Raw genomic sequence first — 14,606 nt, forward strand, 5'->3', positions numbered from 1 at the left:
CCCGGGGAGGGGGAGGGGAGGGGGACTGCCCAATGCATCCCACTGCCTGCTGTGCAAAAAAAAAAAATCAAACAAAAAATATTTTTTTAAGGAAAGACAGGGGCTCTTTTTGGCGCCTCCCACGTGATCAAGCAGAGTGGCGCATGTGCCCCCCCTGCCCCCCCATAGATACGCCCATGCGAAGGACGATAGTCTTGAGCTTTTTGTGGAAGCCCTTGTCTCTCAGTCTGCCGCAGCCTTTTGTGCAACTCATGGAAAGTCCCTCAGGACATGTTCATAAGTGCCCCACTTTTGAATCAGGAAGAGATCTAAGAAAGAGTCCAAGTCATGTTGTTCTTAATCATAATCTTGTCAAGTCAGTCCATGTGACATAAATATGAATCTGCATTTTAAGATAGTTCCTTTCCTGTGGTCTGCTGCTGGTGTCAAGGGTTGCCTTCTTCTCTGTTTCAACACAAAAAGACCTGAGAGCTATCACCCCAGAAGGGCATGGTTCAGAAGAAAAAAAGCCGGTACTAAACAGGAAGGAAAGCAAACCTGTGACAGAGAAGAATGCTATAAACATCCAGGAGCCTGCACTATTTTCTCATGCTCACTTTGGACGGTGCAAAATAGTAAATCCTTGGGTCCCTGTCCATGGCCTGAGCAGGTGAAATGCCTTTTTTTTAATATTGGAAGGAAGATTTTTAAGAAGTGATCTATGGTTGTGAGGAAAGGACATAGATAAAGGTAATGTTTACAGCTTCATTCTTGTTCAGTTTCACCACATGCTAGCTTAGACCTTGTGTTGGGATTTGTGGCCATAAGAAAAGGTGAAACTGTTCACGGTTACAGCATGTGCCTCTTCAGATAAACACTGTTAGAATGGGGAATAGGTGAAGATTCTGAGGAGGTCTGTGATGGGGCAGAGCTTTAAATATCTGAAGAGGGCTGCAGTCACCACTGAATCAAAAATAGAAATGAACAGACTACCCACCCCCTATGTCTGTCAGGTTATCAAGTTATTAGTACTGGGTCAGGACTAGTGCTATGATAAGATGGAGAAAATATTTTGTCCTGGGCACTTTCTAGACTAGCTGCTCATCAGCAGCAAAATGCCTCTGTTCGGGCAAGTCACATTCAAAAAGTAAACAGCAGGGGGAGCAGTCTCGCAGCAACTAACAACCCGAAAAAACAGCAACTTTTTAACGCCAAATGTATGATGTCCTAGCACTATATCGCAGTGATTAAATTCAAAACAAGGCATTGGAAATGTGAACAGTACCCTGCTGTCCGCGTAGGGACTGTGGTGTCACAATGCAGGAAGTGTGGAAGCACACTTCCGACATACGTCGTGACCCCATTGTAGGGTCTAGTCTGGAAAGCGCCCTGACACTCTTCAGAAGTGACCATCTGTACTGAAGAAGGAAAATAAGGCGACTATTACTACTACTATGATGACAATGACAACAAATATTTATATACCACCCTTCAACCAGAGTTCACAAAATGGTTTACACAGAAAAGTAAATAATATACAAATAAAATGGTCCCCTGTCTCCAAAGGGCTCACAATCTAAAAAGAAACAAAAGGTAGATACCAGCAACAGCCACTGGAGGGATGCTGTGCTGGGGCTGGATCGGGCCAGTTGCTTTCCCCCTGCTAAATATAAGAGAACCACCATTTTAAAAGGGGTCTGTTCAGTTAGCAGACTGCCCTCTCAATGATAGCTTTGATACAGAACCAGCTTTCATGTAGTGGTTGAATTTACCACAGGATAAATGTGTTTGTAAGAATTGGCCAAACATTTTCTAACAGATAACAGACTTGAGTAAAAATATCTGGCACCTGATGCTCTCAAAAGCCAGCTCCTGAGATCAACTTACATGTTATGTTAAAATCATATTAAATTAGCATGCTTAAGCAGCCATATTTTAAATTAGCTTAAATTAGCAGCCATAATTATGTATAGTATTTAAAGGGTTAAAGATTTAACATGTTAAGAGATGGAGTTAAATAAAGGAAGGGCTGCCTCCCCTGAGGGGCTTCTTCTTCAGCACTGTTTCTTCTAAAATGGATGCTGGTTTTTTCCACAAACACTACGCTGTCCTCAGCAGAAAATCTGAGTTATTAATGACTAGGAGAGCATGTGGGTTTCCTTCTATACTAGATCCTTAACATTTCTGTGAAATGCCCCCAGACTTTCCTGCAACGAACACGGACACTTCTTAAAGATAATGATACTAATACATAATATGTATTAATCCAGAAAAAACATAGCACAAGGCTAGGTCAGCACGAAAAGAAAAAGTCACGAGGACAAGGCCTGCGTTTCCAGTTAAGGAAGAGCAGCCAAGTTCATCATACGAAAGAGAAAACATTGCAAGGGGAAGTCACTCTGCAAGGTGCTCGAGAAGGCAGCCAGGCCAGCTGCCTGCTTTGAACTCTCTGAACAGTAAGTTCTTCTTCGTAAAAGTTGCAACCTCTATGCAAGCCATTGCCATGCGGTCTTCTGATGGCTTGTCTGTGCTGCCTCCGATCTTGTGAAGCCTATTCAAGTCTTTGCTTCCAGGGCTCATCTGCCTGTTTCTTCTACAGCGGCCAGATTAGAAACAAAGCCTCTGTTAGTTTATACAGTGGTAGATAGTAGCCTGCCCAAAAGGCTGTCCCCAGGCTTTGTAGATCCACTGGCGTGTAAACTCTGGCTTTGCGTCTAATCTGGCAGCTGTTTAAAATGTGCAGTTGTGAGATGTGGAAACAAATACTTTGCATGTCTGAGTTGTGGCTGAGTTGCATGCTTGTTACATTCCTCCTTTTTTAGTCTGAACTTTAATCTCCTGCAAGGATAATTGTTACTGGATTTGTGACATACTGCTTACCCAGGAATTCTGCAGCCTTGAGCACAATTTATATACTATGCTAGTGGCATGGCTGCAGTCAAGATCTTGAACAAGGTAGGCAATATTCATACAGTTAACTGCAAGCAGGGATGTCTGAAGGGGGAGCTTGGGGAGCTTACCGGACTCCCCTTTGCAAGCATGCAGAACCAGGCTGAACTGGTTTGATCCGGTTTGAGTGCAGATTGCAGAACTGAACTGCCAGCCAGTTCTACCGAACCAGTTTGCATACCAGGAGATTGTTAGAGGTTGTTGATTTTTACCCACAATAGGTAAAACAGCAGAGTACTAAGGAATGAGCACACACTCCAGTTACAGAGTAGGTAGCAGAGGATGGTTTGGATATTGCAGCTGTTTAGAGAAAACACATGGAGATCCTTGTATGACTAAACACTAAATATGTATTGGTTAAATACACTTAGATAGGAAAGACCTATCTCTAATCTAAAGGACTACATAGTGGATAGGTAAGGAGAGAGAGAGAGAGAGAGATGTTTCCATCTGCTCTCTAGGAGGAAAGGAAGGATTGTGACTCAGCACAGGAAGTGCTGCAGAGTCAGTTCAGGGGTCATAGAGTAGGGACAGACAGGGAGACCCTCACTCACTGTCTCTACTCCCAATGCCCCTAGTGGTCATTAGGACAGTTGGTGCAAAAGGTCGATGCACTGGAAGTTCATCTCCAACAGATATTTGGTGCACACCCCCTACCCCTGGTGCCACATCTTGCCATACCAGGAAAGCACATAAGTTTCACTTTACAATTAAATAGCAATAAACATCACTTTGCACTAGCAAATGCTTGGCAGCATGTCACATATGAACTGGACATCTCCCATTTCCCCTCCCATTGTCTACATATCACCCCTTCATTTCCACCCATCCCCCATTGTGTGTGTGTGTGTGTGTGTGTGTGTGTGTGTGTGTGGTACTTGGGGATTACATGGAGTTTAGATTACTGCAATGCGTTGTACATGGCGCTGCCTTTGAAAATGGACTAGAAACTGCAGTTGGTACAAAACAGGGCTGCAATATTATTAATTGGGACTGGGTGTTTTGATCATATCACGCCAGTGCTTCATCAGCTGCACTGGCTCTCAGTCTGTATCCGGGCCCAATTCAAAGGGCTGGTTTTAACCATTAAAGCCATACACGGCTTGGGACCAGGTTACCTGGGAGAGCGCCTTGCCCCGTATGTTCTGATTCAGACCTTAAGATCTTCTTCTTCAGAGGTCCTGCTCCAAGTACCCCTGGCAAATGAGGTGAGGTGGGTGGCTACCAGGGTGAGAGCCTTTTTGGATAGATTCTCTCCAGGATGATCTGTCTTCAACTTGGCGTTTAAGGTCCCTCAGTGGTGCATTCATTGCTATTTTAATCGAGTCCATCCACCTTGCTACTGGTCATCCTCTGCTTCTCTTTCCTTCAACTTTTCCCAGCATTATGGACTTCTCAAGGGATCTGGGTTTTCACATGTGTTCAGAGTATGATAGTTTGAGCCTGGTCATTTGTTCCTTGAGTTAAAATTCTGGATCGATCTGTTCTATGATCCATTTGTTTGTTTTCCTGGCTATCCGTGGTATCCTCAAAAGTCTTCTCCAGCACCAAAGTTCAAAAGCGTCAATGCTTTTTCTATCTTGTGTCTTCAAAGTCCAGCTTTCACATCCATAGAGTGTCATCTTGACACCTTGCGTATCGATAAAATTACAACACATCAGCTACAGAAGGCCAAACTACTCTGGACAGCACGAATACTACGAGGCTATCTTTAATTTTTCTTTAATTATCCTAGACCCTTGGAAAGGGCCTGATAATCAAAGTACCAAATCCAGTCAATAACATCTGGTAGACTGTGTGTAAATAGTTTAATAACCAAGCAAAAGCAGAACAGAAACCCACTGAAGTACCTACTGTAGATTACCACTTGCCCAAAGCCAAACCACTATCAAAATGCTGACCTGTACCACAAGAAAATGACCCAGAAATATTATGGCTACAGGAGGAATGCCCAGCAACTGAAGTGTGTTTTCTGGCTTGCATTCGTGCAAATGCTCTATAGAAATATATATATATATATATATATATATATATATATATATATATATATATTTAAGTGGGGGAGGAATACAAGGTATTCAGACCTAGGGAAGGATCCAGAAGTCAAGCAACCTCCAATCCACTCCTCAAGAAACCACCCACACCACAAACGTTATGACTGGTGGGTCTTCGGGCCCATGCAAATACAAATGTGTGCATATGAGGTAAATGGTTTTTTTTAAAAAAATAGGAGTGTCAAAAAGGTGAATGTCAGGAAATGTAATGAATGTAAGCAAAAACCAGCATGCTATCCTTAGCTAATGACTGGAAATGGACTGCACGCCACAGGAAAGAGGACAGCAGAGGTGCACCCAGGTGTGGAATAGTGGGTGTGTTCCGGGGTGGTGGGGAGGTGGCACTCCCAAAAGCAACCCCCAGGCATGTAGCCTGGGATGCATGTAGCCTCTAACTCGAACTTAATTTTCCACACAGCTGCTCCTAGCTCCTGCAACATTCCACGCTGCCATTTTCAGGGCTGTTTAAAAGTTCAACTTTATTTAGACAGTCATTTCATGCATTGAAGGGCCAGTCATTGGGGGAGAAAGCTGGGAAGGCCATTCACTCCCTGAATACCCTGCAAGTGTATCTGTAATAAAGCAACTATAAATTGTCATCCAAAAATGTCAAGGGCTAAGTAAAATAAATTATCACTGTCACTGTGATGTTAACTCATCTAGATAATGGCTGGCATCCTGATTTGACAAGTTTGTTTGTTCTTTTAATGCAGCCATAGGCTAAACAGAAAAAAAAGTGACGATAACACAACCATTCAGTTACAATAAACAGAGTAAATATAACAATACATATAAAGATAAAACTAAAACTACCATAAAATCAAACCTATAAAAGACTGTGGTGGGATGTCTGTCTCATCGTCCCATAAATAAATTTGGCTACCACTTTGGTGACTTCATCGTTAGTATCAGCCAAGCAGTAGTTAAGATAGAAGGAATCAGGCCTTCCAGGGAATTGCTCTAGTAATGGGTACAGTAATTCACTCCTAGAATCACGATAAAGGGAGCAGTATAGAAGAATATGAGTGACTGTTTCCAGGCTACCCTCTCCACATGGACATAACCCCGAAACAGGATGTTCTTTAGTGAACCTCCTTTGAAGCAAAGCCAAAGATAGTAGCCCTAGCAAAGGCTGACCTAAATTTAGCAAAATGAAGAGTGGTTAGATATCTAGTAGCCTGGTTCCCAGCTGGAAGAGAAGATTTGACAAGTTCACCATTGTAGTGTGTCTGCTCTAAATAGGACTAAATTAGTATCCCAGCATATATATGCATTTCAATTGATTTAATACAGTAGGAAAGAAATATCCTCCCCACAAACACAGTCATACAAACGCACAATATTGTGACCCAAATAGGGGCTCCCTCCGGCTTCCTGGACCTTGGAGAGCCTGCTCTCACACAGCTCTCTAGTTAGGAATTTGAGAACTAACATTGAATTTTATTTGGAGAGGCAGAATTTTATTTGGGGAGGCAGAGTATAAATAATAAAAATGAATAAAATGTCTCCATTGGCCTCCCTATCTCTTAATGAGAATAATAGGCATAGCAGCAGGAGGGTAGGGATGTACTCCTTAGTAGCCCAAGCCTTTGCAAGCCATGCCAGCAGGGTTTAAAGGGGCACAAAAACAACAAGCTCACTTGTGCTTAGATAGGCAGCTAAGTAAGTAAGTAGTATGTAAGCCACTGTCTCTCTGTCTGCACCTTCTCATCTGCTGCATGGGAATAATTATGCTGACCTTTACAGGGTTGTTGCAAGGATTAAGAGTTTCTATGTGAAATACAAAGTGCTAGTTATTACCTATAAAGCCCTCAACAGCATGGGTCCAAGTATCTAAGAGAACGCCTTCTTCTTCATTAACCCCGCTGCCTCAAAACCCGGTCTTTTCTAGAGTTGCCCTGGGACTTGGGAACACACTCCCTAACAAAATTAGTCTCCCCTTCTCTGGATGTTTTAAAGAAAAATCTAAAGACATACTTTTCTAATCAGGCTTTTAATCTGTAGTTTTACATTTTAAGTTTTAGAGGTTTTATCTATATTTTAAATTGGTTTAAATTGGTATAATATATTCATATTGGTTTAATCTTTACTTTTGTTGTTGTGTTTAAATTGTAAACCACTCTGATAATTTTATATGGGGCAGTAGAGAAATGTGCTAAATAAACAAATAATGCTTCTAACACTCTGAAGTGCTCGTAAAGGTTAAACAGTCATTAACAGCATTAATTATGATATTAGAGTGATTATAACATCACATTTCTTTTACAGCATCATCAAAGTAAGGAACACAGAAATGAACTGCACTTCTGCATGCAACTCCAATTCTAGTCTAGTTCTCATTCAAATGGTTGTTTACATCCCAGTTTTCATTACTGGAAGCATTCTAAATATCTTGGCCTTGTGGGTATTCTGCTGCAAACTGAGCAAATGGACTGCAACTAGAGTATACATGACCAATTTAGCCATTGCAGACTTCTTATTCCTCATAACTTTGCCTTTCAAGATAATGTTTAGGGTGCAAAATTGGAAAACACCTGTGTGTTTATTCTTGGAATCTGCATACTTTATAAACCGATACATGAGCATCTTCCTTATTACCATCACAGCAGTGGATCGACACATGGCCATCAAGTATCCCCTCAAAGCAAAGCACGTGAGGTCCCCTCTGAAGTCAGCTGTTGCCTGTGGAGTCCTCTGGGTCATAATGATAAGTATTGTATGTGTAACTAAATACTCTGAAGTACGGATGCAGCCAATAGTTTGCTTTAGAAAGTGTTCCATTGAGCCATCAAAGCCTGCCTTTGCATCAGTCATTTGGGGGTTTGTTATACCCTTAACAATCTTGAGCTTCTGTTCTATTCAAAGCACAAAGAAACTCATGAGGAAGAAAGAGACACACCCAAATGAAAAGAAGCTCATCCAGAAAGCAATCAACATCATTTTTGCAAATATGGCCGTGTTCATCATTTGCTTTTTGCCTCTCCATGTTGCACACTTTGTTCGGTTTATAGCTGATTCCATGAAAGCCAGCTGCATTGCAATACATAATATTGCCCACTTTCTACAAGTTGCGGGAATTATTGCCAACACCAATTGCTGCTTTGATGCTATTTGCTATTACCTTGTAAACAAGGAATTTCAGGAAGCTTCTGAGATCAAATATTGGACCAGGACTCTGAACTCTGAAATCATCTAGTAAAGGGATGAGCCTAAGAACTGCTGCACACCAAAATCTTCACAATGCTAAGAACTACAAAATCACCCCCAACTGATGGTTTCCTTTCCCCAAAAGTGCTGCAACAATACTTTCTCATCTTTACTGCCTCAGTAGCCCTCCTCAGGCCTTAGAAAGTTGTGTGGCCTCCATCAGCAAGCAGTCCCTGTGCGGTTGTTGATGGAACTGCCTCGGGGATTATAAGTCAACACCCACCATTAGGGCGAATGTGGGGAATTTAGCTCAAAAGAGGAGACAGTTCCAATCAGCCTTAATTTGTACAACTGTATGAACTCAAGAAAATCAGCCTGGGAGAGAAGTTTTAATTAACAAAAGGAGTTTATTGTAAGAAAACAAATAAAAGCAATAAGACTAAGCTACCTATGCTACTAGGTGGTACTAGCATAAAAGTACTACAAATATTGTATTGTGCAGTCTAGAACGTGAACTCCAGTCTTAGCAGAACTAGCTTCGTTAGTCTGGATGCCAGCCAATGAGTGGGATTTCTGTATAGGGATAATCCATTACTGGAATTCAGACATAAGCACTGGCCTTATGGGAAGTGGCTGCTGGGCTTCTGCCTTTGATTGATGGTCAGCCGCGGCAGCCAATCACAACGGAGAGAAGGAGGAGCCTCTTTCCCTCAATTCTGGTCCCAGGGAAGGCTGCCTCCATTACTGAATTTGGGTGTAATGCAGGCAGCCACAAACTGGAGGCCAGGGCAGTGAACCTCACATCAAACTGAGGGTTCAAATTGGAGTTTGGTGAGTGAGTGAACCCTTGGGTTGAGTTAGGATCCAAACTGCATGTTCCCGCATTTGGATGTTGATGTTTGTGGACTTCTGGTTATTCTGCCTCCAGTTCCTTTTTATGTCTGAATCCGGCCCTGGTCAAATGCAGTGTGCATCAAGTGACGGAGTTCAAGGACTGCAAGTTGCTGTCAAAAAGAGTCAGAGCTGATACTGGAATGAGAGTAGGGGTGTGCAAACTGGCTTGATGGCTTGGGGCTGAACCAAACCAACTCCTGTTTGGTCCGACCCCAGATGGAACACCCCCAAATGTTTGGGGGGTTTGTGGACCTATTTTCATTTTAAAAAAAAAAACTTTACTCCCCTTTGGGGAGTTGCTGGAGGCAGTGGGGGGGTCGGCCTTTGATATGCCCCCCTCCAGCTCTCCAAAATGGCCACTAGGCTGGAGAAGGCTGAAAACTGGTCAAAGAGCGGCTGAACCGGCCGGAGGGGGGCATATCAAAAGCTGGTGGGGGGAGGGGGAACCTCCACGGACCACCACCACCCCCGCCCCCTCCAGCAACTCCCCAAAGGGGAGTAAAGGGGTGTGTGTGTGTGTGTGTGTACACACACATACACACAAATAGGTCCGCGAACCCCCCCGGACCGAACCAAGCCGGGGTGGTTCGAGGGGGTGCCGGACCAAACTGGCCCGGTCAGGTTAGAGTCCGGTCCGGACTCAACCAAACCGAGCCAGCCAGTTCCATGCACATCCCTAAAAGAGAGATGAGTAATCACCGAGAGGACTCTCTGAAGGACTGGATCACTCCTAAAACAGCTGAAGGAATAGTCTGGGATTGAACCCCCAGAACTGGGAAGGAAGAGCAGGACCTGAGGGACAAGGGACAAGCCGGGCTTGCTGCAGAAGCTGACAAGGAGTGATTGCAATTGGATTCTTGGTAATGCAGAGGGCCCAGTATTAGTGCAGGATAGACTGGATGCATTTTTATCATATTTTATTTGTTCCTTGTGCTCATATGGTTGCTGTTTTGTACTAAATTTTCCCAAAGAACGATTGTTTTGAATTGAACTATTTTAAAATAAAGTTTTCTTTTTTGAATGTAAAGAATTGTAGCTTCTGTGTGTTTCCCCCCACTGCACTTAGAAGCATTTCCACTCGACCTAATCTTGAATGAGACAGAGGACCAGGTCTCATGATCCGTGAGACCTGGTTTAGGGCGCTGAGTGGGGAGGGAGCCCTGGGTGGCTGGATCGGCCACCCACATGATGGCCGGCTCCAGGATGGATCCGGTGGGGGCTGGAGAGCTCAGAGGCCGCGCAGCCCCCGGAAGCTCCAGTATACCCTGCATGAGTGCGCAGGGCATACTGGGGAGACCCCCGAGCCAGGAGGCTGCTTTTAAGCCTCCCGGTCGGGGGTCTACTCGCAAGTAGCCGCAGCACCGCAGCTACTCACGAGCAGATAGCCCAGGTTTGCAGAGCACTCGCTTCGCAAAAGCGTTGTGCTAGTCTGGATGTCAGCCATGGTAACGACCAGAAGGCCTGTAACTGGATGTCCTAGCAGCTGAGCTCTAGCTGTCTCGTCCTGGTGGCCAGCAAGAAGAGGTAAGGCAAAAGCAAGGCTAGTTGCAGGACCTTGAAGAGCTTCAAGTGAGCAAGCTGATCGCTGCCAGAGTCCCAGCTCCCACTGAGCCCTTCTATGCCTCTTGGCCTAGACTACCTCCCTGGGGCTCTGACCCTCTGCTGCAGAAGCTAAAGGGGGGCCATCTCTAGGTTTGGGTTCCTGGGACTCCTCATTGCCCAGTTCACCCTTGCTTCTGGTGTCTGGGTCCTGCACCTCTGCTGCTGCTGCTGCTGGGGCATTACCTGGCTCTTCTCCTTCAGGATGTGAATCCTGGCTGTCACTTGCAGTCTGGATATTAGCACCCTACCTCCTGCACCACCAGAGCCACATTCCTGCCGTAAGTTTGGTGTTGAAATTGTGTTCCCCAAGGGCACTTTTCAGGCTGCAGTACTAGCCCACTCAGCTGAACCCTGTCAGTTGATCAAGCCTTATAAAACCTGAGCCTCAGATTATGCTCTTCAGCCTCATTTATCTCAGAGGAGTTGATCCTGTCTTACTATGAGCCTCCCCTTTCCCCCTGCCTTTGGAACTTGATCTCCTGGCTGTCCTGGATTACCCGACTTGCTTCTGGCCCTTCTGAACCTCAGCTGCTACTTTTGGGACTTTGTGTTAAAGTACATTGCCTGCTCTTCTGGGGTTTGGTTGGTGTTTATGGAACTTGGCCCTTGCCCCTCCTGGACCATGCTGTACCACACCCCATCTCTTTTGTACAGCATAAAGTCTCTTTTGTTTAAGCAGCAATGTGCCCTGCTTTGATCAGCCTGGTTTTACGATTGTCTAACACTATGTTTGACTCGTTTTCATGTAGTTATTTTGTTTATATGCTGTTTTATTATCTATTTATTTATTTGATTGGTTGATTTCTATACCGCCCTTCCAAAAATGGCTCGGGGAGGTTTACATTAAAATAAAAACAATTAAAATCAATTAACAGTCAAAATAAAAAAAATATAAAAACAATATAAAACCAATTAACAAAACATTTAAAACAGTTTAAAAACCCTGGAAAACCAGACCAAACATTTACAGTTTAAAAGCAGTTTAAAAACCCTGGAAGGCCAGGTCAAACAGAGAGATCTTAAGGGTTCTCCTGAAGGCCAATCATGAATTCAGGTTACGGATTTCTGCAGGGAGTGCATTCCACAGCCCAGGAGCAGCTACAGAGAAGGCCTGCCTTTGAGTCGCCACCAGACGAGTCGGTGGTTACTGGAGACGGACCTTCTCAGATGACCTTAATGTGTGATGGTGATCATACAGAAGAAGGTGCTCTCTAAAGTAACCTGGACCTAAGCAGTTCAGGGATTTAAAAGTAATAACCAGCCCTTTGTATTTTGCCCGGAAACATATCGGCAGCCAATGCAACTGTTTTAAAACAGGCATAATATGGTCTCTCCAGATTGCCCTAGAGACCAGTCTGGCTGCTGCATTTTGAACTAACAGAAGTTTCCAAACTACATACAAAGCCAGCCCCACAAAGAGCACATTGCAATTGTCAAACCTGGAGGTTACCAGCTGATGCCCCACTGTTTTGAGATCATCCTCTTCAAGGAAATGGACGCATTTGCTGAATTGGCCAAAGCTGATAGAAAGCACTCCTGGCCATAGCCTCCACCTGAGATACCCGGGTGAGGCCTGGGCCCAGGAGTACTCCCAAGCTGCGTACCTGCTCCTTCTGGGGGAGTACCCCATCTAGCACAGGAAGCTCTAACTCATCCCTCAAATTCTGAGCCCCCACAATGTGCACCTCCGTCTTGCTTGGATTCAGTTTCAATTCTTTATCCCTCATCTAGCCCATTACTTTCTGTAGGCAAGCATATAGGGAATGAATGCCATTTCCTGAGGATGAAGATGAAAAGGAGAAGTAGATTTGTGTGCCATCAGCATACTGTTAACACCCAGCACCAAAACTCCTGATGACCTCACCCAGTGGTTTCATGTTCACCCAGCAGTTTTTAGTCAGCTGATGTTGTTTTCTCTATTTTAACTGTACATCAATCAAAGGATGAAACCCAGCAGCCAGTTCCCCCTTCTTTCTGCAGTTTCTCAGGCTGCAGAGAAGAGGTCAGCACTTGTCTGAATTTGGACAGGTAAGTGTGTGGGAGCAGGGAGGACAGGAGCAGAACTGAGGGTTTTACTCCCTAATGTTGCTAATGCAGCATGGAAGAGAAACTTTTAAAAATACAGCACTACGTCAGTATTCATGGGGGTTCCATTCTCTGCAATTACATTGGATAAGGAAACTATGAGCACTGAGTTACTAAGTCTATGGGATCACGGGGGTTAGGTTCCCGGAGGTTAAAGCTGTGTTTTAAATGGTGGAAAACAGTAAAAATGAGTCCTATAAAGTGCCCTACAGTCAAATAAAGTGTCATATGCTCTGCGGGTCTTCAGTGATCCAACAATGCCCCCCAGAAGTCTAAATTCTGTCGTGTGTGTGTGTGTGTAGTCTAAATTGTGGGGGGTGTGTGTGTGTGTGTGTGTGTGTGTGTGTGTGTGTATATATATATATATATATATATAACCACCAAGGTAATTTCCAGTAATCTCCAAACTGCAGATATGTGAAATTAACCACTTATATGCCATTTTTCTTTGTGTATGCTGAGGTCAGGTATAAATTACCCCACCATGGATACACAAAACCATGGATACTGGATCTGCATATAACAAGGTCCACTTGTATATAGTGGTCAGAGTGTTTGACTAGGACCAGAGAGACCTGAATTCAAATCCCCAATCAGTAATGAAACTAATTGGGTGATTCACTTATATCTCAGCCTAAACTACCTCACAGGGTTGTTGTGGGGATACACATAATGATGTACATCACTCTGGGCTCCTTGGAAGAAAAGTGGGATATAAGTGTAAAAATAAAATAAAATAATAAAATCTCTATATATAATTCGCGTATGGACGACCGAGTTGAGGACTATGTCCGGAGGCGTCCGGAGCCGTGCGGATGCCTGAAGCCATTGCCTTGGGAAGGGAGCAGCAGCAAGCTAGGGAGGCAGGTGGAATCGGCAGACTCAGGAGACAGAAGAAGAAAGGAGGAAAGGCAGAGGGGAAAGGAGGAACCATTGCCTGGGGAGGGAGCAGCAGCGAGGGAGGTGGGAATCAGCAGACTAGGGGAACGGAAAGGAAAGGCAGAGCAAATGGATCACAGAGAGGGGGCAGCTGGTGGGTAAATGACAGAATGGACAGAACGGAGAACCAATTGAAGCCCAAAATCGCTGGGAGGTAGGGGGCCGCTAAACACCGTTGGGACTGTGAGGATGCTCTGCTGACCTTCTCGCCCAAAAAGAAAAAACCCAGTGCCATTGTTCCCCCCCCCTCAAAAAAAACCACCAGCCAGTCTTCCACACCCCACATCACCAAAAAACAAAAATCACCCATTCAAAAACAAACCACAAAGGGACAGCGTGGGCCAGCTGCTGGCAGCCCCCCCCAAAAAACCAGACAGTCTACCTGACCCCCCCCATGCCAAAAAAAAAGGGAACCAATGCTCCCAGTCATCCCACCAAAAAAAGCAACTGTGTTGGCCAGCATTGCCTACAATGCTGAGAACTGTGAGCACAAAGAGCTGCCTTTAAGGGGGGGGAAGCGAGAGAGCCGGGTGGGCGGGCAGAGCGAGCGAGAGAGCGGGGGGGCGGACAGAGTGAGCGAGATAGCTGGGGGAGGACAGAGCAAGTGAGAGAGCTGGGAGGGGAGAGAGGGGAACAGGGTGCAATGCACAGCTACAAAGGAAGGACCAGCCAAACGAATTATCCCAACTAAACCCAAAAAGGAAGTAAACTGCCGCACAGATGCTCTGTGCATGTTCAGCTAGTCAATATAATTTTCCAAGATACTGCTGCTGACCTCGCTCACCATACTTCAACAAAACTTCAGAAGGAGATTCCAGCAGAAGCTCGCTGGACTAAAATTGTGCTCCTGCTATAAAAATGTGATTTTTTCTTTAGGTACTAAATTAGCATAGCAAAATATTAGCGACTGACTTTCAGCAGAGAGGAATGCAGATGACTGGAGCAGTGCCTATGCCC

The 14,606-nt window shown here is 44.6% G+C and overlaps 1 protein-coding gene across 4 annotated transcripts in view; it reads left to right on the top strand.

The window, feature by feature from the left end:
- The window catches only part of LOC128348808 (G-protein coupled receptor 35-like), a 31,666-nt gene extending 21,619 nt beyond the window's left edge, over positions 1 to 10,047 (top strand). For 2 of the 4 annotated variants that reach the window (XM_053304488.1, XM_053304491.1), the window contains exon 2: positions 7,251 to 10,047. In XM_053304488.1, the coding sequence (XP_053160463.1) occupies positions 7,251 to 8,178 (928 nt within the window). In that variant the 3' untranslated portion in view covers positions 8,179 to 10,047. Of the gene's footprint in view, positions 1 to 620; positions 730 to 2,033; positions 2,436 to 7,250 lie in introns of those variants that run through there. The other 2 variants (XM_053304489.1, XM_053304490.1) reach the window with 2 other exon arrangements.
- The last annotated feature ends 4,559 nt before the right edge of the window (positions 10,048 to 14,606 follow it).

Source organism: Hemicordylus capensis, chromosome 3, assembly GCF_027244095.1.
Source record: "Hemicordylus capensis ecotype Gifberg chromosome 3, rHemCap1.1.pri, whole genome shotgun sequence".
Lineage (NCBI taxonomy): Eukaryota > Metazoa > Chordata > Lepidosauria > Squamata > Cordylidae > Hemicordylus > Hemicordylus capensis.